Here is a 26,117-nt window from a genome sequence, read left to right as displayed (position 1 = left end):
CTTCCATAGCTCTCGGATTGTGTGAGTGAATTAACTAAAGGGCCATTCTCAGATTAAGCGTTCAATTCCATGTGAGTAAAACCGAAAAATCAACCACAAAGTAATACATTCAAAGATGTGTTTTTGGTAACTTCAAAACCGGTCAAATACGAAACAAAAAGTGGATCATTCTAAATGATGGCCATTCATTGAGTAAAAATGAATTGAAATTCAACAATCATATATGATTGTTGATCGCCAATCAGATACGTTACCGCAAATTTACATGTTGTAATGGACTCCTAACTTTGAATTAAATTCATTGTTTTGATCCAATTTCTGTTCAGGAAAAGACATCTGTCCCCCCTAAAGATATTGGGTTTTTTCAAGAGGTAAAGACGTTGTCATCCCTTGCTAATTGGTAGAAATTATTTCTGTGTGGTAGGTTGAAATATGTTTTTTGCTGAAATGAAATATAACCTTAAGATTCACTTTGTATTTTTAACAAACTTCGCTTACAAAATAAAGTTTCGGATGCCACAAATCATGCAAAGGGAACGATCCGATCTGGAATTTGCACAGGAAACAAATATGAATTGCTTTCCCAGGGAAATAATTATTGAAAAACATCGAATTGCCTTTGGTAACGTATCTGGTAAAATATGACTAATAATTTTAGTTGTGTATGAAGTAATAAATATCACCTGTTTAATTATTTACCTTATGAATTGATGTAAAAATGAATGATGTAAGCCCAAATTAACCATTTTAAACATTGTACGTAATATTTAAACTATGAAATGTAGTGGAAAAGAGCCCTAAATGTGAGAGCTGAGTTCTTCATTCACAGAATATTCTCATCTTATACGTCTGAATGTATTTATCCATCTGACTATAAATATTCATTAAGTTTTGATGGATAATGCAAACAAGGTTTAAAAAATATATTTTTGCAGGCACTTAGAAGGAAGTAGGTAGAGTCTCTATGAACTCGATATACTAAAAAGTTGTTTGATCTATGGTAACGTATTTGGCTCACCCCTTTTAAAGAAAATGAATAAATAATTGTTCAACTTATCAATGAATCTTGAGTAGTTCTTCATATGTTGAAAAACAGTAGAATAAATATGCAACAGAACACTGAAATTTTTCTTGGAAGCTTTTCATAAACTACTTTTTACTCTTTCAAAGTTAGGTAATGTATCTGGCGTACCGTAAATGAATCTGTCGGTGAAGTTACAGAGCAATTTCTACTGAATATTCTTCATTTGAACATGACTTTGATTTTTTATGGAAGCGTCATTCTATGCAAAATTGTTTTATGAACACTTTGTTTTACATAACATTATTTGTCACCGTGGGTGCCCTGAATAATACGTAACGTATCTGCTAAATCTGAAAAGCAAAAACCTGATATGCTGAATCATAGCTGCGTCTTGTAAAATAAACGTTAAAAGTTGTTGCATAGAATATGAAAGTGGCTGGGTTTTATAGAATAGAACTTTTGAGTTTGTGAGCACACAACGATTTGTTTGTCAAAACATTTACATTTTTTTTTCAGCATTTTGATTATGTGGTAACGTATATCTGTCGGAAAACTTGGCATTAAGTTGTGAGACACTGACGCAAAAAGAAAAATCATGTGGAAGTGTTGCTCTTTTTCACCTCCCTGTCCTTTTGGTGTAAGAATATAATCCTGAGGTCCAACAAAACGAAGCATGTAATGTGTAGGGATGAATTTTGACCAGATTTGATCCCCTGGAAGCACAAGACCAATGAGCAAAATTCGGTCACGTATCTGGGGTAACGTATCTGTGGTAACGTATATGGTCGATCATGTTATTATGAGAGCGATATCTACCGAATATTTCTCACTTGTACTGAACTTTAATGTTGAATCGATGCGTCATTCCGAGGAGTATTGTGTAATATACAATTTGTCTGGCATTGCAATATCTGTCGCAGTGGGTGGCGTGAAATGTATGTAACGTATCTGTCTAAATAAAAATGTAGAAAACCGATATTTCAAATATTGTACCGCATTCTCAATAAAAAGCTGTCGCACAAAAAATCTAAGTACTTGCAATGTATGAGGTATATCCTCAGGGTTTCATATACACAGGGTCATTGCATATAGTCTTGTTATTTTCGCAATGCTGTAACACTAAAGAAACTGGTAACGTATCTGGCGGTGAATTTGGCGACAGGTTTCAAAAGGCTATAAAAAAGAAGTCAATAAAAATCGTGGAACTTTTCGAGTATTGTGATTAGCACATATGATATGCTCATCGTCCATGCAAATGATATTTGGAAAGTGTGTTTGTGGACGGAGAGGAGCAATAAAGCATAATTCTAAAATAGCCGGCGACACTACGTTTTGGGGGTCTTTACGAAGTTTAACAGCAAAATTTTATACAAAAAGGCAGACAACCGCATTTGATCGTGTTTATTTTTAACAAATAATGTCCTCGTGATACATTATAAACATTTAGATAGTATCTAATAGGTTTCAGGGAACCGCAAACTGTCATGGAATGTCGGCGACACCAAAATTCCGTATTTGCACACTTTTACTGAGAATGGGCCTTAAATGTCCTCGAAAGTTTGTAGTCTGATGCTATTTTTAACCGTTATTGTGTCTTGTCTCTCTAAGATACAAGAGGAGCAGAGAGAAGACCAGAAGGAACGCTTGATGAAAAAGAGGAGTCTGGAAGCCAAGACTGCTAGGCGAGTCGATATGTCTATAAAGTTCAAATGCAGCAAGTGTTTGACCGTGCCTTGCACTTCGGATGACATTAGATCATTCAGAAATACCCATCACGTGGTCTGCAACGATCAATTCCTTCAGTACATCCAGCGGAAGGATTATGAGAAGGTGAAGGTTTTCGACGAAATAGAGCATCGTCAGGAGATCTTCTGCCGCAATTGCCAAAAGAAATGGGGGACCATGGTGGTCTACAGAGGACACGAGCTGCCCCTCATTGCTGTGAAGAATTTCACCCTGATTAACCAACAGGGAGGCAAGCTGATCTTCAAGAAATGGAAAGAGGTGACATTCACGATCCGAGAGCTTGACCTGAGTGACCTGGAGGAGCAGGTCAACAACCTCTCAGCGCCAAACGACGACGATGCCGGAAACCAGAGCGATGACGACAATCAGCTGACATACTTCAACATCAGGGAAGACGAAGATGACTAGGCATCATGGTCTTCGAAGATAGGTATATAGGAACGGTATCTGATACCCTTATCATAATTCATGCAGCAAATATTCTTTCAAGCATATTCACAACAAGATCTGACGAAAGACCAACTCCGTTATAAAGACATGACGTGAATGATATTGAAGTGTGAATTTTCTTCAATTCGTTTCCCTGCTGGTCTATAATCTAACAATCATACCGGAAAGAAGGAACCAAGAGATTAAACCTGTCATCTATACTGCTATATAGATCAGCAGTTGCGATCTTACAAATTTCTTTTTTTTTTTTCCATTTGTAGAGGGAAATAAACAGAAGAAAATTCACACCTTTACCCCTCTGATTGATATTATCTTGCTTTCGTGAATATCTCATCGACAATTAGTCATGCTGCAGCAAAAGTGTGCACACATTGTCCTAAGATAATGCTCTATATGTGCAACATATGACATCAGTATCCGACCTGAACACGTATTTACAAAACAATATAAGTAATAGCTAAAAAAGATCTACTTCTACGTCTAATTTAACAAGAAACATGAGGTTTTTACACAATGCTGTATACGTAAAATCTACGTAAAATTTAGACTTAGTAGTACAGCCTTTCGGTGGCAGTAAAGAAAGATGCTACAATCCCATTTTTTTTTTTCTCCTGAACGGGGGAGATTCCCTCAAAATGATGCAGTAAACGGGTTTCTTGAATGTGAAATAACCAACGAAGACACTCCGTATAGGCCTAAAGAAAAAAAGTCTGCTGTCAATGTGTTTGCGACTTTTTGTAGGACCCCCTTTGTTGAGCTATGTTTCACCTTGTATATGGAGCTATACTCGGCAGCAATGACGTAGGCCTATAGGTCTTATAGCATCGCTAATAGAACAAAGACGAAACTAAGCAAGTCCACATAGCTTCTGAGATATATCAAAAATAGAACTCAGATTTTGTCATGACACTTTCCGTTCTCGGGCCCTTTTCCCTTCAACTTCCAGCCCTTCAGTTAGAATATGGAATGCTCTATACCTCCATATGTGAAGGAAACAACCGTTCTCACTTCCATGGTTTCTTGTCTTATATTCCCATCTCAAATAGTCCCTTCACAACACCGAGTTATAAGTTTACTTGCGCCGCACAATGTGTAAATCACTTTGTATAAGCAAAGACCGTTGTATTCTTATTTCTGTAAATTTTTCATATACCGTATGTCTGTTCTACTGAACGTGAATATCCACTTCTGGACACGGAAATACAGTTTACCCTGCACTTTTTTTTTTTTTTTTTTAACAGTTACACATTTCTTTCATACTATTATCATTACAAGCCTACGACACAGTGTTGGTATCTCAATAAAGCATGTTATAATGCAAATTATATTATGTGGTATAATGTGCCCAAGATTTTATTCATCATTAACACTTCTGATTATCTTGCAGTATGATTTGTCACAGGGGAAAAGAAGTGACGCACAATTTCGATGATAATGTGAAAGTTGTAAAAATTCAGCGTAACAGAGATCACCTACTTATCATTAACAAGGATTTACAGGGAAAACATGGCTAGTTTACATTGTGGTAGGCCCTATATGGTATAATATAAACGAAATATTGTTTGCATATTTATTTGAATGTATGCATTACTGATAATGGTATCTACATGTATTTTGTATTGTATTTTGTAATCTTGTACGTGATTGTCTGTATATTAGTCAAATAAAGAATGATAATGATAATAATACTCATATAATGAAAACAGAGTTCAGGTCCATATGTGCATCACTGTTTTATCATTTTTGAAACTCAGAATCGGACCTTTCTCAAACGAATTGTCTCACATTTTTATACTTAGAAAAACAAGAATAAATCTGCATAACTTTTTTTTTTCTTCTTCGTTCATAGCAAAAATGCATCTATATTTCCGATGTTAGCTTGTTACTGCCTTGTCATAAAAACAAACAAAATAGGGATTTGTTTCAAAATGTGGAAAGGCTTATACCTTAGAGCAAGGATTTCCCGTTAAAAAAATTGAGAGATCTACTCCAACTTCAATTGTTGATATTACAAGTAAGCACTATTACTTGCTGATACTTGCTACTCACTTGCAGCCTTCACTTAAATCATGAGTCTAAGCCTTTTGATCATTTTTCTGAGATTTCATTTCGTGCAGGATCAGCTTCAAACGTTTAGTTATGCATAAGAGCAAATTGTGTCACAAAATTTGTATTGACGTATAAATAATTTTATGTCAGCATGATTTTCTTGTCATTTGCCTTATAGTGTAATGTAACAGCAATACTGCATAACGGATATATATGGTAACACAATTTCAGACCAAGAATTTTCCAGCTATAGACACGTTGGGGAGACACTTCACCACACAGCGAGATGGGACCTTAATATCGTGTAGGAAAAGACCTGATATTTCCAGCTATATCAATGAGGCTCTTGTATTAGTTTTACATAATTCTTGTGTTGCATGACGTTGCTTTATCAATGTCTTTTGTTACACCTTTGCGACCTGATACGATCTAGTTTGTTGTCCTCATCAATGAGCTCTCTCTTCTTCTACAAGTGGGAAGTAGACCTATATCTTCAAATTTCCCATGTTGTTCTTGAGTATATAGCCTGATAGGTCTTTTGAGTAATCACTCCATGTGTTGACTGAATTCCGCTGTATGATGACATCTGTCTGCATTGACACATACCTGTGGCGATTTGATTAAGTGTTCCTTTGTTCTTTAATAAACGTAAGTTTTTATAACATCTTATGATACTAGTGTACCAAAAATAAATAAATCACGAGCAGAGATTACGTTGTAGTTGAACCTTCTAGCTCTTAAGGGGCAAGAAAATGGCAAAATGACGGATGTGCGACATAATATCAAGCGAGCTTGTGAAAGATTAATTGAAGACAAAACCTACTGTCTGTAAGGTAACGCGTGTTGAATTGAGTATCAAGAAAAGTTCGTCATCGTAGCGCACACAGCTGTAAATACAGTAGGTTCACTTAGAAATATCATGGCAGTCGTGAATTTGAACGTCCTCAAGTTCCGAGGGAAGAAACGCACATTGTTGTTTCTTGGGTGAGACATTACAGGTATCTTAAGTAATCCTTGGTTTGATATTTCCAATAGTTTTGAATACAGTATTTGGAAGATTTCATGGCGATAACTTCGTCCATTTGAACGTCGGGATATCCATTGACCACCGAATACGACCGCTTCGGTTACAGTCTGATGGTTTGTGCCTGGTTCGCACTACACCATGCTATCGATACAGCTTGCATGTTTCTTATTTCACAAGCATGAAAGTAAATTGTACTGAAGTGTCTGTAGAGAAGTACTTTAAACATAGAGTCTGACAAGTACAAAAAGAACCATGAAGAAATACATGTTCTCACGTACACGCAATTCCTCATCGGGAAGTACACATCATGAATACGAATCGGTACGCAAACTTCAGGAAAACATGATGCATGTATAGAGTGCACAGTTAGAAATGCAAGATTTTTTTTTCTATCACTCATTGATGTTGGAAGAGTTTCGCCATTTTGTCCAGTTTTTGCCGCTATCATGATGTCGTAGCTTGTATCTCGCAGAGGGATAATGTAAATGTTCCTATCTACATTTTTTAGTACATTCCCAGTTTGTTACAAGCTAGTAAGTGCTGGACTAAATCGTTGGTTATGTATTGATTTACATTGTGAGGTATGCATGTTACCAATTTTTGTATATCAAAGCTATTCGTGCCACATTTAAATGGATTTTATCCTCATGTATAATTGCATAACCCAATCATAGTATGTAATACAATCATTTGTTGTGGGAATCGAGTTAAGTAATTTGTCCATGAATATACAAGTGTACTGTTAATGTATGATCTGTAGTCATTATGATCTATCAAATAAATGGAGCATGTTTTCATCAGTTGAAGTGTTCTAGTTCATTCTTTACCATGTTTAAGGCAAACCTGGTTATAACGAGATACTCGGGCCAGCAAGATATTTTTGTTTTGGACAAAGAAATACATGTATTGTTAAAGGGAACGCAAACCCAAAGAGCAATGTGGATTGAGTAAAAGCATTAACATTAGCAGAACACATCAGTGAAAGTTTGAGGAAAATCGGACAATCGGTTCAAAAGTTATGAATTTTAAAGTTTTGGTGTTGGAACCGCTGGATGAGGAGACTACTAGAGGTTATGACGTATGAGTGGACAACAATATAAAGAAAATATTAAGGGAATTCCACAAAAATTCACTTTTCTAGCAAAATGAAAGAGTACTTGAGTAACTGCTTTCAGAAAGCAGGGGGAACAAGTGCTACCCCTATAACATATGTCAGTATCAAGTTGATGGAATGTGTAATTTTCACGAAAAATGATTTTTTTTTTTTTATTGAATTCCCTTTTATATTTTCTTTATATGTAGTCCACTCATACATCATAACCTCCAGTAGTCTCCTTACCTAGCAGTTCCAACACCAAAACTTCAAAAATTCATAACTTTTGCATCGATTGTCCAATTTTCCCCAAACTTTCACTGATGTGTTCTACTAATGTTAATGCTTTTACTCAATCTACATTTCTCTTTGGGTTTGTGTTCCCTTTAATATGGAAGCCCACTGGTTGCAACATACACTGTATATATAGGCGGCCCCGGGACGGGGAGGTGGGGCTGTAGCATATCCAAACCTTTGGCTTTAAAAAAAAAAGTGAAAGAAGAGAAAATTCAAAAGAAAAATAAAACACAAGAAGAGCTCATGATTTTCCCCCAAGGATATCATTCCGAGATTCACTCCATAGATGGGGGCGGGGGTGGGTGGTAACTCAACTTTCCATTTTTGTACAAATACATGTACGCTGTATTGTATTCAGTTTGTTTGTAGGTTTACCGAGTGTACATAGAATAGAGATGGGGAGTGGAGGGCTACTTGTTTCATATGATAAAATTATTTTGTGGTATCTTGTAGATTTCTACCATCCATACAGGAGTTGACACATCTGCTAATCTAGCCACCAGCTCCATCAATCACACCCTCCACACACACTTCGACCACACACATATTAAAATTAGTACAGCAGTTGTATACAGTACATGACAGTACACTGTACAGTCGACTCCCGTTATTATAACAAGGTCCTCCGTTGTGCTTTCACGCAACTGTTTATGTACAAACAGAGTGTATATAAATTACAGTAATTTGTATACTGTCTAAGCTGTTATTTCTACAAATTTTATGAATTGCATTTAGTCAACAAATTTTCAAAAATGGCACCAAGCGCTAATAAAAGTAATACTGTAGTGCACTTGCAAAAGCCTCGGTGTCATTTTACGAAAGTGACATCTCTTCAAAATGTCTGTGACCTCGTCATTCGCAAAATTACCTGTACATAAAAATGACAGCTTATACAGTACCTTAGTCGTCTGCCAATGTGTACAAGGCTGTGTTCGTTTGGGGTAGATGTAAGTGTGTGTGGGTTTGTTTGTTCGTTTGTTCTTTTCAGACCACAATTTTCATCGGTGTTTATGAACTGAGAGGAAGGTTGTTTATGTTCCATGCAAATCCATCATCTAGGCTTGAACTGAATTAGATTTTACTCAGACTTCCCGACTCATAAACCTTGAGGAAAAAGTTTTTGGTGCCTTCCTGAGACTGGCCAGTGTTTAAAGCTAAGATGACAGAGAATACTGCTCTACAAACTTGAACACTACAAATAAAAAGAGACTGGAGTACATTCTTGGCGTGTTGTTGAGTTTATTTGTACAATACAGCTTTCATGGCATGATGAGAAGAGTGGTGTAGCATTGATGCGGAGGAAGCTGACAAAGCTGCCATAGAGGGCGGTATGGAGACAGGCTGGGCTTACTTTCCAGGCAGGAGGATGCCGTCATACTAGACAACACAAGACAAGAAAGACAACAGAAACAAACAGAAATGAAAAAGCAAGCAGACGATTCTACAGCTGTTAGTACACAGTGAACTCTCTTTTCAAATTTGTTCAGTGTATCTTTATCTTTAGAGAGAGTGTCTTGGTCTTCATGAGCCCTACATAAAGGCCCCATGAAGACCACATGTGCTTTTGGAATAATCTGCATTCTTCAATCCTTTGTGATGATTCCTATCAAATGTTACCATGCATTCTGAAAAATAAGAGATAAAAGGGTTTATTTGATTTGTAACAGCCCAACCAGACCCCCCTTTAAAACTGCCCTGTACAACTTTTATTCTTTCCCTATAATTGTAGATTTCTAGACATATTGTACCAACCTAAGGCCTACCTAATCCTGAGAAGATGTTTCTGTTATCATTCCTTTTTCCCTCTGCGGACATACTTGGGCTCTACTTCTGCTTTTCAACTCGACACATTTTCTCCTCACAAAGACTTCAAAAAGCCTATGTTCACAATGTACATACAAGCAACAGTGGATAGCTTTATATATAATTTCTAAAAACTGAAGAGCCATACTATTCAATGTTATATTGTTTGGTTGGGTCTAAAAAGCGGGTGACCCTTGCCTGACATACCTTCTGCTGGAACCACTTCATGGCCTCTTCCTTGTTGACTCTGTGGGAGAAGCCGATGCGACCCCGTCTGCGTCGCTTGTGGCTGACACTGAAGCCAGGCCGGCCCAGGACCACATAGAAGTCCATGCCGTAGATGCCAATGCTGGGGTCATACTTGATGCCCAGATCAATGTGCTCCTGGATGCCAAAGCCAAAGTTGCCTGTGTCGGAGAAGTTGCCTTTCCTCAACTCGTACTCACGAACCTGGGAGAAATCACAGATAGTGTAAATGCAGTGGGTACATTGCAAAGTAAGTTATCGAACACACACAGCCAACCTTACAGGCCCCCTCTCCAGATCTCGGCTGTAGACTGTGCGAAAATTGGCATACACATTGCCTTTGACATAATCTACGGTATCATGAAGTTAATTTTTTAAAAAATTATCATTCATGCTAAATTATGCTAATTTATGCATAATGATGCATGAAATTAGACAATTTGAAATCAATAAATAAAGCTCAAAACAGGCACATCTTTTGTGTAAAGATTCTCTTTAGTGCCTTTAGCAAATGTAAGGAAAAAACTGTGTCATCTGAAAAAAATTTCTGAAGTATTTTATTGTTTTTTAAATTTCTAATGTATTTCTTTCAAGAAAATATGAAAACAAGAAAATACGTTATGAATTGATTTTAATCAATAAAACCCCCAAATAATCATGCTTTTATGAAATTTGCCAGTAAGCACAGTTTCCATTGAAATTGTACACAAATTCACGTTTTTGGTCTGACATGCACGTACCTATATTTATGCACAACTTCGGAACTGCGCGCCCAGGCATCGCAAATTTGGTGTCAAAAGATGTGGGAGACTTGAAAGAAAACGTCATGAAATGTCGCGGTGATAACTTTTCGCGATAGCGATACATCGCATGGAATGTCGAGGGGGGGGGGCTCGGAGGCCAGCCCCCCTCCCCCAGCCTATGTTAGGTATTAAGTAACAATGATTTATGCACATGGCCGTTTTACATCATAAGCATACAGCTTACACTTGGCTCTGAGGGTACATAAAAATGGATAGAAATCTAAATGGCTGAAGCTGAGTTTTTCTCTTTCTAAATTGGTGTACAATAATGATAAGTGATCAATGGATGCTCTAATTGTTCCTCTAATCATTGTTTCCATCATCTTCAATCACCATCACCCATGCATTTCATCATCAATGATCCTGCTACTTAACCCTATCTGTGTCACGGGCTGATTTAATCGGCCCAAAACCTGTCAAGTAAATGCTTTGGCCGATCTTATCGGTCCTATTTTGATTGACAGATTGCTTCAAAGGCTATGACACTTTCACTCTATAAACTCATTTGTGATTGGCTAATAGTGTAAGGAAACGATATCCACTGTGAAAAAAGCTTCCCCACCTTCAACCAATCAGGAAAGCCTTCTCAAAGTCCAAGAAATTGTGATGGCACCGCCCATGTTTATTTGCATTCAATGTATTGTGTACAGTTTTGCCATAGGTTTCTTGTGTGGAGAACTTACACGAATCTGTATATGTGGGACTGTAATAGAGATCGCCGTGTGCGATGAAAAGATCGTACACATTGGTCAGTTTTCATCTATTTTATCTAAGTCAAAATAGGAAAATATGAAGTGAACACATTCAGGATGGGGATTTTAACATCTTTGAATTCTGTGAAGGGGTATAGTTCAAGTATTAATCGGTCTCATGTTCTGTAGAATAGATGAACACTGCACATTCAGTGCAGCAGTTGTAACTGTTTACTCAGCACTAACAGCAGTGCAATGGGTCTCTATTTAGCCAGAGCCAGCAGGGCAGGTGTAAGGAGCAATAGGGTTACAGTAGCCTCCTGCTGGCTGCCTGAAGCTGTACAGTCTTGATGTTGGGGTATGTTTGACTGTTTATTATCATTAAATAGGAAACCATCACTATGTGAAACTTCAGTTCAATGCAGGTTTATCATAAAGAAAATGACTGCTGTGATAGATAATTCTGTTTCAATAAGGAGAGTGCAGAAAGTGTAGACTACATACTGTAGCATACTATGATCAACTGGAATGGACACTCTGAAGTCTGAATATTTTCAGACCCTGCAGAAAATTCTCTTGCGTGCTGGCAAATCCTTACTCGTCTGCGTAGCTTGCCCGGAGAGGTGTGACACAGCCTTTAGAGTTAAATACAGGATCCAGGGATATTCAATAATTTAGAAGCAGGGCTTGTTATGTAAAAAGAAGAGAAAAAAAATCACACATATGATACAAAAACATGCAAATTAATATTTGCCTTGAGATTGTGTCGTAAGGTCCTGAGTTTGGTTAAAAAAATTAGTTGGAATTTCAATGTGCACCAACTGACTTTATAAGATATCTTCCCCTATCTACATAACCTAAGAACAACCTGCATTCCAAATCACAAATTGGACAGTTGGGTATTGTACCTTCAAGCCCTTCTCAAGGATCTCCTCCGCCTTGGGTCCACGGACGGTGCAGTGGACAGCGATCTTCTCATTCCTACGGATGCCGAAGGAGCGCACAGTGTAGCGAGCTGAAAAATAAAGGAAAAAGGAATAAAAAGAGACAACATCTTTGGACTTCTTATCTTACCATCTACACAATACAAAATATTCAGATTCTGTCTCTACATGACATACAGGAAGGCCCTAGTCACAGCATCAGCTCTCTGACTACTGTGTGTTTCCTATTAAATTGTGTGTAATACTTAAGTCAGGGTGGCTTTTACTTTGTGTAAGTTTTAGTATCAATGGCCGCTAACCTCTGATAAATAAACAAACAAACAAACAAACATACTGAGGCACAGCAACAAACATTCTTTGAAGGCAACATCACATTTTGGATGAAATTCTACAAGTAAAGTTAGAGATATCCATATACTAAGTAAAACGAGCAATCCTAATAAAAAGGTGGGTACCTAGATCGCTTTGTTTTGGATATGTCAGCCATTTCAAACCAATTTTCATCAAATCAACTCTGAATTCCTTTAGGAATTATAAACACTCGTTCACATTTCATAGGTTTCTCATCTCACAAAAAAAAGGGGGGGGGGGGAAATGGAAACCTGAATCCTCATCTCACCTAATACACTTACAGTAATTTGTTTGGCTTAACAAAATTTTGATATTAATGAAAGACAACTAATGAACAAGAAAACTTTATAACAGTAGGAGTTGCCTGTATAAGGATGCTATCCTCAATCTTAGGAAGAACAGTGTTCATTTTCTTATTTTTATGAAGATATCACATACATGTAACTTCAAATACTTATCAGTTCATAATACGATTTCAATTTTTTTTGGGAGCCTCTTACAGCCACGAGATTTAACTGCTCTGAATAATGTACAGACTGTATCTCTGAACTAGTACCACAGCAATCATGAAAGAGAATGACAGCTATGGGTTGCAGCAGAGAAGTCATTATGTGCACAATTTTAATACTGCCGAGGTAAAAATAAAAGTCTACCTCAACGCTTCATGTGCACTATATTTACTACACTATGAACTAGACCCAAACCCTGAAAATGTTTAAAGCCTTGAGGGTCCCTTGTCTTTTTTCCCCCCTCCCTTTTATTTCCTACCTTGCAACAAATATTACAGTCAAACTCGGATACCTCGACGTCGGATAAGCCGAATATCACTTACCTCGGGGGCAAAATGAAAGTCCCGATTGTTCCTATGGAGTTTCCGTGTATTAAAATTCGCGTAGCTCGAACAAAGATAACTCGAAGTTCGGTTACCTCGAAGGGAAATCTAATGTCCCGATCTTAATTAACTTATTGTTTTTCCCAGCATGTTGCTCGAATCGAAATTGCAAACATCACTCAGCATCTCCGATTAAGCGCGCGTGGACAGCGAAGACATGTCACAAAATTAATGTTTTCACACTCGATTGTATTCTGAGACCCAGAACAATCGCGCGCCCAAGAAGAAATACCCGATACACAGCTGACAAGGAAAATCCCCAACACCTACCAACACACGTACATGGTATGCACATAGCACCCGTGCCAATGGAGTGCTTTACGATAGCACTACGCGCTGCCCCATCATTTGCTTTTCTTTAACCACTGTGTTTTGATTTTTGATCGAGACAGTCATACCGTGCGCGTAGATTTCTCAACCGTCGGGGCGCACCTGCTGACAGTTATATCTTTGCCATTAATCACGCTCCACTGTCAAAACATCAATCTCCCTCGTAGTGCCTTTTTTTTAAACTTTTTTTTTTGGCCTTTCACAAAGTTTACTTCCCCGAGAACGCAAGCACTGAAACTTTTTTTTTCCCCCCAGCAATGCGATTATGAAAATCTGGAAGTATAGGCCGATCACAATGAAGAATAGAATACACAGGGTTCCGCACTTATAAGTTTTATCGGGCCACCAATATCATTGATTTTTATTTTCTAGTGGTCGAAAGTAAAATCTGGTAACAAAAAAAAAAATCAGGAAAAACATTACAAAAACTAAATCGGTCCTACTAAACAGAGACAAATTATTATTAAGCATTATTGAAGTGATACAGATGCCCATGTCTAAAACAAATGAATAGAAAATTCAATCATCTTACTCTGTGTTTAAAGATTTGACAAATAGGCGTATGTTAAAAAGTTGCCCATTATATTGAGGAGGTCAAAACTTACGTTTGAAATGAGAAAATGGGAGCATTTGCTGACATTTGTTAGCATCCGACATTTGTTTTAGCATTGTAAAAAGCCGAAAGTTACCGTTATTCGTTTTTAAATGTAAAAGCAAACAACCGACATTCATTTTAGAATCTTACGGAGCTGAATACTATCCTAATCCATTTCCAAACGTGACAGCAAACATCCGCTATTTGTTTTAGCATCTGACTGAGCGGATTAATACCATTAATCATTTCCAAATGTTAAAGCAACAATCTGTTATTTATTCTTGAATCGTACGGAGCAGAATATTACCGTTATTCATTTCAAACATCCGACATATATTTCATTATCGAACGGAGCCGAATGTTACTGCTGTCCACTTCCGAAAGTGAAATGAATCATCTGACAATTATTTTATCATCGCATGGAGCCGAATGTTACTGTTTTTCATTTTTGAACGTCAAGGCAGACATCAGACATTTTTGGGCCATGAAACGTATAGCTGAATGTTACTGATATTTATTTCGAAATGTACCGTAGCAAATATCCAATATTTTTTTAACATCGTATGGGGCAGAATGTTACTGCTGTTCACTTCCAAACATGCCAAACGTAAAAGCAATCATTCGACATGATTATCATCTTCCGGAGCTGAATGCTATTGACATTTACTTTCGAACGTAAAAGCACACATCCGGCATTTATTTTATCAGCGTACGGAGTTGAATATTATTGTTATTCACTTCAGAACATCAAAGCAAACATTCGACATTTATTTTAGCATCTTCCGGAGCTAAATGTCATTGCAATTTACTTTCGAACGTAAAAGCAAACATCCAGCATTTATTTCATAATTGTCAGGAGTTGAATATTATTGTTACTCTTTTCCGAACGTCAAAGCAAACATCAAACATTAATTTTACCATTAAACGCAGCTGAATGTTACTGTTATTCATTTCGAAATTTAAAAGCAAACATCAGACAGTTATTTTAGCATCATATGGACATGATGGAGCAGAATATTACTGCTATTTTCTTCCGAACATAAAAACGATCATCTGACATCTATTTTAGCATCTTCCGGAGCCGAATGCTATTGCTATTTACTTTCGAAAGTATAAGGAAACATCCGACATTTATTTAACCATCGTACGGAGTTGAATGTTATTGTTTTTCATTTCCGAACGTCATAGCAAAAATTCGACATTCATTTCAGCGTCTTCCGGAGCCGAATGTTATCCTTATTCATTTCCGAACGCAAAATCAAATATCTAACATTAGTTTTTGCACCATACGGGGCTGAGTCTTATCGTTATTCATTTCCAAAAGTATGAGCAAACATCCGACATTTATTTTAGTATCATACCGAGTCGAATATTGCCGTCATTCATTTCCACAATTAAACGCAAACCCCTGACATTTATTTTAGCATCTTACGTAGCCGATTGTTACCGCTGTTCATTTTCAAAAGTATCCGATTTTTTTTTTTTTTTTTTTGGTGGCGCGATCGGGCCACAAAAATCTTTATTTCTGAAATTTTGATTTCATTTCCGATTTTCACTCAATTCATTCATATAACAGTTGATTCAATCCCAATTGACAAGCATGCAAACAATCAGTAGGCACTATAACAGACACCATGTTGAACATCGATAAACGTCGAACATCGATAAACATCGGATAAGTCGAAGAAAATTTGACGTACGCGTACCTCGAAATTCGCGTACGTCGAACCATTTTCTTCAGTCCCGACGAATTCGAGGTATCCGAGTTTGACTGTACTTTCATATTCACCTGTGATTATTTTCTTGCCGTTTCCGGCACAAATCAATACCTTTGTATGGGTTGCATGTCACACAGTATAGAAACAGCATGCTTTTACAGCTAAAGCACCTCAGTAGTGATAAATGCATTAAAACACACCATGCATTCAACTGGTGAATTTATTGCTTCATTACATCAGCCATTCCATTGTGACTCGCGTGACATTTATACAAAATTTTGACTTGTTATGGTTGAATACTTGGAAAATTTATTTTGCAGACCTGTTTAGTTTATATATTTCAATCAAGGTATGGACCCTTCACATTGGTTCATAGAAATTTTTGATGTCAAGTCATTCTAGTAAGAGATACTTGACTTTTTTTGTTGTGACTCGCGTGACGCGACACTATTGAAGATTTCTGACCTTACTGTACGTAAATGAATTTTCGTAAGAAAGTACTTGTCCTATGTACACAGAATTTTCTGCATTCAATTTTGAGACATTAAGCGATAAATAGTAAAAATTTTATCAGGCCTTGACTTTTCCTTTGAACTCACTTAGCATATAAAAAATGTGACTCGCGTGACACATGGGTGTGACTCGCGTGACAAGTATCATTCAGGACCAAAAGTTGAGCCTAATATAATAGTTCTATTGAGTAAAATGAGCCAAATGTTTAACCTAACATGTTATTTATGGTTAGTTTCATCACACATATCTTTAAAACAAAGAAATCATCTAACTCCAATCTCTCATGGAATCATGGGAGCTCATAGCACATTTAATGCATAAAACATCCAACAAAAAATTAACTTGAACCTCTTTTTTTCCTTGTCAAATCAATAGTTCTGGGAAATCATTCTTTTTCAATGAATTTTCTTTTTCTCTCTTATTTACTATAATTGTATCAAATAGTCTTCTATTCAAAATGAATCAAATTTAAACTTTCTTTAGGTTAGCTTGCATATTTGCTTATGGATTTATATGAATCCATTTAAGCTTCTTTTGAAACAAAGTTATTTTGAGGCACAAAGAATCCTCACTTCTTATAATAGATAATGTTCACACATACTGATACTCTTTTTCTTTATCTACATGTACCATTACTGAGTCTGATGTGAAGAATGATCACCATGTTTTGCTTATTTAATTATAGCAAACTACATGATACAGTATATACTATATTAAGTTTTCTTTGCCAAAGTGTCTTCTGTAGTTTGAGAAAGTTTGTCACTGCTTCGTGGAGACAGTTTTCATGCCTAGTTTGTTGGGGCCATTTTATTTTTATTTTTAAGACTCAATCTTTTCATTCATGTAAAGTCTCCTATTGTTGACAAGATATGGCTGCTGTAATTTGCATTAGATGTCAGATTCAGGCTGCCATGGCTTTTTTATCCAGACAGTGGAATATATTCCCCTTTTCTCTAGGTGACTTAAAGTAATTGTCACTTCTGACCACTTAGGAGGCTTGTGCCAGAGATGCAGCGGGATGCTTTCTGCTGAAGGCAGCTGCCACCATCAGCCAATTGCAGGCCCAATGGTATCCTCATTTCCTCCATCATTATGGCCATTATTGGATAGATCACCACTGCTTCTCTGAGAAGTGAACCTTTTTGCGACAAGATATTCACTTTTTGAAGGTGATACAAATGTATATCGAAGGGATGATTAAGTTATGTGGTGCAGCTATATTCCAAAGATAACAGGCAGGTACAAACCCTCAGAACAATCTTCAACTTCCCTTTGATTGTGATGAAAGTTGTAGGAAGAGTTTAAAGAATTACAGCAAGACAAAATTCCTCAGCAGTGGAGATAGAGCACAAGATTTGATTTTTCACATAGCTGCAGCTCTGTCGCTTCAGGCTTGCTCCACTCAACTGGATCTTTCCCTTGACTTGTAGTGCTGAAATTCCACACTACATTGTAGGTCAATGTTGTGTTTCTCCATTCAGCATAGGTAGGGCACTGATAACAAATCTATTTTGAATTGGCTTGCAGGACCATATAACCACATTTTGACTAATGCACTTCACTGCTGACCACTTAAGAAGTTCATCCAAAAAATCTACAGTCTATAACATAATACTGTTTTGTCATGGTCTATTAACGTACATTGTAGGCCTCATCATTGATGATGACTTGTAATAATTTTCTCCTGGGGTCACATGATTGATGTATATGTAGAGAGCTATTTGCTCCTGATTCCAAATGGCAGATTGGACTTTATCTTAACTGGAGCATGAATGATTCTCAGCGAAGCCAGTTTGGAGTACAGCAAAATCTGAGGGAAGATTTGAAGCAATTTTCTTGTCATCTTCATACAATGTAACTTGCTGATTGTTGCCACTTTATGCAGCAATGTTTTAAGAACTTCACAGAAGTGGAGCTGACATACAGTACAAGTAGATGTAATTTTCATGAAGAGTTCCTGATGCATTTTACTTTTTTGTTGATGAGGAGGCCACCCACCTCCTATCAGTTTTTCTACTGACCAACCAGACGAAAGCTGACAATTCAATTAGCTATTCATTACTTATCATAACACTACTTATTTACCAATTAACATAAAAAATTTACTTTAACTGGGAAAATTAAACATATTACATGATTTAGTTTCAAGGCAGAATTTATTTTTTTAAATCTCAATCATTCTGGTCTTTAATTTTCTCAAACTTGTAAACTGTGACTCGCGTGACAACCCTAAGAAATCCTTGCGTGACTCGCGTGACACAAATGTTCTGGTGTTTTTTACAATGAAGGGGTTTACAAATGGAAATCTTATTTTCTGGTATGACTGAGGACTCTTAGATCCTCATTATTCATCAGCTAGAATTCATATAGTCTACTACTTTTTAAGCAATCTAAAATTTAGACTTATTTTTGTGACTCGCGTGACACATTTCGAGGGTGTTTTCAATCAAAAATATTGCCAAACCCATTACATATAAATAAAAAAAACAACTTGATATGGTAAAATGGGTATACAATAAGACCTTGCATCAAAAAATTATGAATCTATAAATAATAGAACATGCCTTAAATAGTGAAATCAACAAAAGTACCAAAGAGGCATCATTTTTTTAGCAAATGTGATCTTTGTTCTGGGAGGTGTAACTCGGCTGTTAGGAAGTGAAAAGCAGTAAAAAATTAGATTTACACCCTTTGATCATATACCTACCAAAATATGAATGCTCTTTCTTAATTGCTTGAACTTGAAATTTTAAGGTCCTGGTGTCTAGTTACATGGAATGGCTGACATGGTGTTCAACAACTGTGTGAATGCACCGACAGTTTGCACGAGATACATATGGCTACCAATATGTGACATAAAAAGAGAGAATTTATAACAAGCACGGGCAAACATATGTCTAGGGATTCAGGTAGTACATGTATGTTTGCTTGATATCTCATCAAAGTTTCCCTACAAATCTGTAGCCTTTCTCATAGAAGAATAAGAAGGGGTGAATTAAAAAAACAGTCACAGACAACCAGTGGGAGGTTCCAATTTGAAGTCATATACTCATAAATCAACAATTTGTACTTCCCAATGTCATGCCGTGCAAGTACAGGGGTAGCTTCACTCCAAAGCCTATTGCTACGAAAGGATGGACATTGTGTGAAACATAACGTTCTGTTCTCTGAACAGCTGTGGAATCATAAATCCTGGTTTATCATGACCAAAAAGTCATTTTCCCTGTATACATTGTATCTTCAGCGTATAAAAATCTACCATGTATCATGGTGTTTCTCATATGGTAACTCAACCTAGTTTTGTACAGTCAACTTAGTGCAAACTCAATCTTGACAGGACGGAGGAAAACATATTGACACAATATATTAAACTTTTGTGCGTACAGAGGAATAACTACAGTGTACATTGTAAGGCTATGAATGTAAATTGGGACATTTTAATTTCATCAACTTAGCTGATTATTTGGCTATTCCATGACATTTGATCCAGCAACAATTACTCCTAAGAAGTCTGCACACAGGGCTAAAATAATAAAACCTACCAACAAACATGTCCCAAACTCTAATTCAATCCTAATCCTCACAACTATTACTAAAACTTAAACCCTATCACAATCCTAACCCTTACCTACATGTAAGTCCTTAGAGAAAATAAGACAAAAGCAATTATTGCAGGAGCAAATGTTGTGCCACCTCTCTTGACACACAGTACATGCCATCAACTTAAAAAGAGTTGACTGCACTTAATTGTTTAGCTGTAATCTTAAAGGTATAATTTACCACTTGCAGATGAAACAAAAACCCAGCATTAGTGCTTTAAAATAGTTCTAAAATGTGATTTGGGGAGATAAATAAAAACTGTAAAAATTTGAATCCGTATAATTGCTGTTAAGTATTGTTAGGCCGATACACAAAATGTGAACAATAGTTATACTTATAGGAAGAATGCTTCCAGACTGAACCGTCTACAGATGGTTTATTGAGAAAAATACTGATATCTCCTCATATTTTATGCTTTATTATGAACATTTCATACGGTAGGATGTTTTGTGATACAACAGACCTACACATATACATCAAATGTGATATCTTGAACATTTTTTAAATCACTGCTCCCAAAGGTACCTGGTGATAGACATACACAGTACCATGCTCCTTAAAAACAAACAAACAAACAAACAAACAAACAAACAAACAGCTCAAGAGACCACTTGTTTAGTGAGCCAGTCCTACTAACCCACCTTTGGAGAAGACTGGGGACTGTCCAGTGAGGGCTTCCAACACCTTGGCTGCTCGGGTCAGCCTGTCTCCACTCTCCCCCACACAGATGTTCAGGCAGAGCTTGCGGATACGCAGCTCACGCATCACATTCTTCTTCTCCTTGTCTTTGTCCTGTTGAAAACGAAAGCCATACAATTTTAATTAGATCAAGAAATACATTCTTGATCTGAAAAGTGACTTATGGTAGCAGACAGCATGCTACGTTCATGTCTAGACTATCCTCACACAATGACACTGGTTTTCCTTGACTGATGAAATACTGCCTCTAGTTTGGCAGCCTCTAGTTATTAAAGTGGTATGTACAGTCAGCCCCTTACTACATTCCAGACATATCTTTTGGTAAACAAGTGTGGAGACCATAGAGAATGCTGTCTCTTCCACCTGCCTCAATAATGGAAATGCTCCAGCAAAGCTTTGCTGTAGATCCTGCCCTCCAATGGCACTGGAGGCCCAAACACTACCTGCCAGGGCAGCAGGGCAACTTTATCAAACCTGCTACACCTGTTGATGGATCTATGGCTTTAGTATCACACTGATCAATGACCAAAAAACAGGATTTTTTAGTTTCTCTCTCTTTTTTTTTTTTTTAAATCTGCAGCCAATCTGTAAATTAAGTAAGATAGAACTCCACTTGCAACACGAACAACCTCCTCAATCGCTTCCGTGACTCCGTCCAAGTTGAAAGGCAGGAAATAAGTCTTAGCTTTTTTAAGATACCATAGATGAACTTGCTCTGATCGCCGAAATAGCCAGAGTCTACATTCAAATCAATCGCGCTTGCTGCCGTGAATGTGTTTTGTACACCGTCTGCGCTGTCTGCTCCTGTGCAACGCAGTTATCACAGCTGCGATCAACATATTGCGAGAAGCGAAAAGCATCAAACAGTGAAAACTCCATTTCTACAAGGGTTCTAAGTAGGCCTAGAGTAGCGGACCCAGTTTGCGGCAGGTTTAGGCCTTTTCAAGGGTATTTAGTAGTTTTCTGGTAAAACGGACTACAGAAATTAACTTTTTCTTTTTCTTTTTATTGGAAGAGGTTTCAAAGGCCTCTTGACACTGCATCACAATTTTGTAAAATTGTATGGTGGACAATTACCCTAGTCATAATAATCAATTTTATGCAGAAAATTTGCAACGACCAAGAGAACCCGGTTTGCGGCAGGGGGGTCCAGTTTGCAGCACCCCACACAAAAATGTCCCCTGATTTCTTCAAACATTAAAATTTTGCAAAAACCAAATATTTTTTGAAGGTCCAACTAGTTTTCAGCTTGTTAGAACACTTTATTTGGATTCATTATCTCCATCCTTCACGATTTCATAGTTTTTCAAGATTGCATATATTTCACCAATTTCCACCCATTTTGCCATGTAAAAACTAAAATGGCGCTATGTGTGGAAAATCCCATAGGGGTGCCGCAAACCGGATACATCCCGACATTTTGGTCACTGTCGCAATCCTCAAAACTGACAAAGGAAATGAATTTTAGAATATCTAACACAGTTACACAAGGAATCCTTACCATGCCAGGCCTCTTTTCATAGTAAGATTTTGTATAAAGATGCAAACAAGGGATGATGGTGGTTGCCTAGTAACAGAACAAAATCTTAATGTTTTGTTGAGAGTCATACTTTTTTAAAAAACAGTGTGACACAGACGGTTTAAATTAGAATTATGAAGGCCATCATCAGAGTTTTTTCATGATTCTGGTATCAAAAGAAAGCTCTTCAGTTGACCGAAAGATCAGTCTGTATCTGGCCGTTAGGGAATGTTCCGCGGAGACTGCGTCTGGCTTCACGGATCCCCTCCGTATACAGACCGAAGTCAATGATTCCGGCTCCTGTGTGGAGCAGTCGCGCACGGATCAAACGTTACGATAAACCAAATTTCAGACAGCTTGTTTACATTCAAACAAGTTTGACATGACATGACGCATTATGCAGCAATATTTGGGGTAAATTTCTTATAAATATTGTGCAATCGAAATACTCACAGTACAGAAATTTTATCCATATCGCAACATCGCCGTTCGCTAGCTGTAAGTCTCCATTTTGAATCTGTAAGCCAATCACATGCGGGGTATGTGCTTTAGTAAAAAACCACGTAGAAACTACCTCGCATGTGATAATAAAATAGATTCATACTGTATGTTTCTGCAGTTTGAACATGACGTGACGGGCTGGTTGATGTGTGTTTTACGTTGAAAATTCTACCAAAATGTTGGATTATTCATTATTCTGGTGAGTATAGTGCATTCTTGAAATGTTGATTTTGCTATACAAGCTTAAATTTGCTGACCTAGGGCCGTGAATTAGACGCAACCTCACCCAATTTTCCATAGAGAAAGAACATCCACACAGGGATGGGTATTATTCCTTCCGTCTGACTACGGAGGAGAGCGATAACGTGAAAAATATAAAAGACTCCTCCGGACAGACGGATCTTTCTGTCTAGCTCTTCAGTTGCTCTTCAAATGAAACAATTTAGAAAAAAAAAAAAAAATACCCTTCTAGAGTTCTACTTTTGGAGATATGGTTAGATATTCCAAGGCCAAGGGGTGCCACAAACTGGACCCCTGGCCCTGCAGCAAACTGGCGCCCCGACTCTACTGGACTTGAATCTCACTCAGATGGGGGAAAAAAAAAATTGGTCTCTGGTCCCCATCATACCAAACAAAACCAAGAGGCCTATATAAGCAATGACACGTGGGATTGCCCCCTATCCTGCTGCTGCGGCACGCACACACAGGCTCGCCGGTGCTGTGCAGTGCGGCGTTACCTTCCCTGCTGCTGCTGCCAGGCAAGGCATGATCATCATACTAGACACTAACTGCGGAGCCCCACCGTGCGGCGTTGGGGCTGTGACGTTTTCGCATTCAGATCGAGTTGTTGACCGGTTGTGCAAAACGGTGCCGTTTCGGCGCTATATTTCAGAGACTCCAACCCCAAGCACCTTCTTATCTGGAGATTCTCCCGCCCGAAACCCCTAGCAAACGGGAGACTCCAAGTTGATGTGTGCGAAGCACGTGTATAGGGTCCTAGATGTTCTCTGGTGCTATCTAAGGCTTATTTTTTCAACATACGATAGCAATAAGTAAGAAATCCTTTCCACCGGGAGACACAGAGCGAGGGCGGGAGAAATCAAATCTCCAGCGGGAGAACAGGAGATTTTGCAAAAATGGGTTTTCGGCGGGAGATCTCCCGTCGAAAACGGGAGAGTTGGAGTCTCTGATATTTCCTTAATTTTTCAACAAAAACTACTAGGAATACTTACACGGGTCGATTAAACCTAAATGATTAATTTCGGCGACTGTTTGATGCATTTCATCGCTTATGATGCAGAAAATGTTGTCTTATAACTCGAATATCTTCAGCTCAGCTATGCTCACTGAAACTCACAATCACTCACACAGCTCCCAGGCGCGCGCACACATACCTGCCAACATTTCAAGATGAAATATCTTACTCGTGGATTGCAGAAATCTGATTTTATATGCAAACTGAAGTTAAAAATCTTTCGGTCAAATCTTCAGAAAATACACATTAAAAAGTATATCTAAATATGATCTGATTTCTCTAACAGAAAATCTGATTTTGCTATTTTTAACGTAAAAAATCTTACTGAATCTGATAAAATCTTACTAGTTGGCAAGTATGTGCACAGCGAGCATGCATGCGGTGCAGTGCATTGACGGCATGCGTATTGCGTACTAATGGATATAGCAGCAAGTCTCTCCACTACTGTTGCAGTGTTGGCGTGTTGCAAATAGGGCAGGCCGCTTACAACGTTACTCCTAAAAAATGTAGAAAATTCTGCAGTTTCTAGATAAATGGGTATCTAGATCAATATAGACACCCATTTTTTTCATTTTGTCACTGTGTTTATGGTGGAAATTTAGCCGTGCTTTATTTGTGAAGTCGCCATGAATGTGGCAATGGAGTTATTCGTGATTTTTGCTCCCGCTCAGCTGCAAGCCGCCAGGACCGCGCCGCAAGGCGCGGTCTCCGGGGCTAACTAGACACTAGCATGGCTAGCAACCCGTTAGGCCTACTCTAAAACGGTTAGTGTTACTGTTAACGTTAGGGTTATCTGTTGCGTGTGTACAATTTTGTAGTTTATGGAAATCCGAGATCTCTATAATCATGTATACGATTCCCGCTAACAATTTGAACTTAACGCCATCATGCCTGCCAAAGTTTTCAGTACATGTATAAGATTTATGATCGTGTTCTCTAAATTCATTTACCGTAATGTGCATCATGTCGCATGTGCACAGTCGAGGACCCAAAAGCTACACTGCTCTCTACTACACCAACGAGCCACAGCAGTCAGGAACATACCCGCTGCTGGCACCGACAACCGACCGGTATTTTCAACATCCAATTTACGGGAAAAGGGATCAGTTTTGAAAGTAATACAACATCCTTAATGTTAATCAGTAATTTTTCAAATGAATAACGGTGAAAGTAACGAGGGATTTGTTGTCATGACACTAGGATGGATACGATTCTCATGACTCTGATTACTAGTTCTCTCCACTCACCGCCATGTTATCGTGCAAAAGATCGATCTGTATCATATGTACAATTTAAGTGGGGAGGTGCTGATTGAAGTCAGCCAATAGATTTAGCGTCAATGCTACAGTGTAATATTAGCATTGCCGAATTGATCATAATAATTACAAGATTCGGTTGAATCACGAAAGCATTGTACCTCCTCTAGGTCGTGACACGTGACTGTGTATCATGGGATTTTGTCTGTAAGTTGGTCTTTTTTTTTTCTTAGTCTAGAATTATTGTGTGTTCATACAAAATGAGTTGTTTGTTTGTTTGGTTGTTTTTTTCTAGCGCGACTCAAGGGAGCAATAATACGATACATATGGGTGGCGGGTAGGTAGCGGTTGGGCCAGGGGGTCCTGGGGTTCCAAGGGGGAGCCCCCCACAAATTTTTTGCTCTTACACAAATAGGCTTGTAACTATAGGAAGTGGGGTGCAGGGTTCTGCGGAATCCCCCCCCCCCCCCCCCCCGTTTGCCAGCTGACAGAAAAATTAAGGGAAGTGAAAATAACCCCCCGTTTTGGAAAAAAAAAAAATGAAACGGGGCTTGTATATCAATGGCACCAGAATAAATTATTTAAAAAGTGTTTTTTGTTTTTGATTTTGTTTTATTTTTGTTTTGTTTTGTTTTGTTTTGTTTTGTTTTTGTTTTTTGTTTTTTGCTTGTCTGGTGAATTGGCAAGAGAAAAAATGCTGGGGGAGTCGTCGGT

At 37.9% G+C, this 26,117-nt stretch overlaps 2 protein-coding genes across 3 annotated transcripts in view; one reads left to right on the top strand and one right to left on the bottom strand.

Moving 5' to 3' along the window:
* The window catches only part of LOC140239453 (ATP-dependent RNA helicase DHX58-like), a 206,247-nt gene extending 199,112 nt beyond the window's left edge, over positions 1-7,135 (top strand). Inside the window, exons 15-16 of the mRNA XM_072319289.1 lie at positions 2,633-3,200; positions 5,501-7,135. Of these exons, the coding sequence (XP_072175390.1) occupies positions 2,633-3,178 (546 nt within the window). The 3' untranslated portion in view covers positions 3,179-3,200; positions 5,501-7,135. The remainder of the gene's footprint in view (positions 1-2,632; positions 3,201-5,500) is intronic.
* Positions 7,136-8,905: 1,770 nt separating this feature from the next.
* Positions 8,906-25,438, bottom strand: LOC140239517 (large ribosomal subunit protein uL5). Of its 2 annotated transcripts, none has more exons than XM_072319349.1 (5): positions 25,395-25,438; positions 20,815-20,965; positions 12,139-12,245; positions 9,697-9,939; positions 8,906-9,063 (listed from the first exon to the last, which is right to left on the bottom strand). In XM_072319349.1, the coding sequence occupies exons 1-5, from the start codon at positions 25,428-25,430 to the stop codon at positions 9,034-9,036; spliced, it is 567 nt and encodes a 188-aa protein (XP_072175450.1). In that variant the 5' UTR covers positions 25,431-25,438; the 3' UTR covers positions 8,906-9,033. The 2 variants fall into 2 exon arrangements, with proteins under 2 accessions (XP_072175450.1, XP_072175451.1); XM_072319350.1 differs by lacking the exon at positions 25,395-25,438 and adding an exon at positions 25,098-25,127.
* Between the last annotated feature and the right edge of the window lie 679 nt (positions 25,439-26,117).

Source organism: Diadema setosum, chromosome 16 (assembly GCF_964275005.1).
Source record: "Diadema setosum chromosome 16, eeDiaSeto1, whole genome shotgun sequence".
Taxonomy (NCBI): domain Eukaryota; kingdom Metazoa; phylum Echinodermata; class Echinoidea; order Diadematoida; family Diadematidae; genus Diadema; species Diadema setosum.
This window is presented reverse-complemented; position numbering and strand designations above follow the sequence as displayed.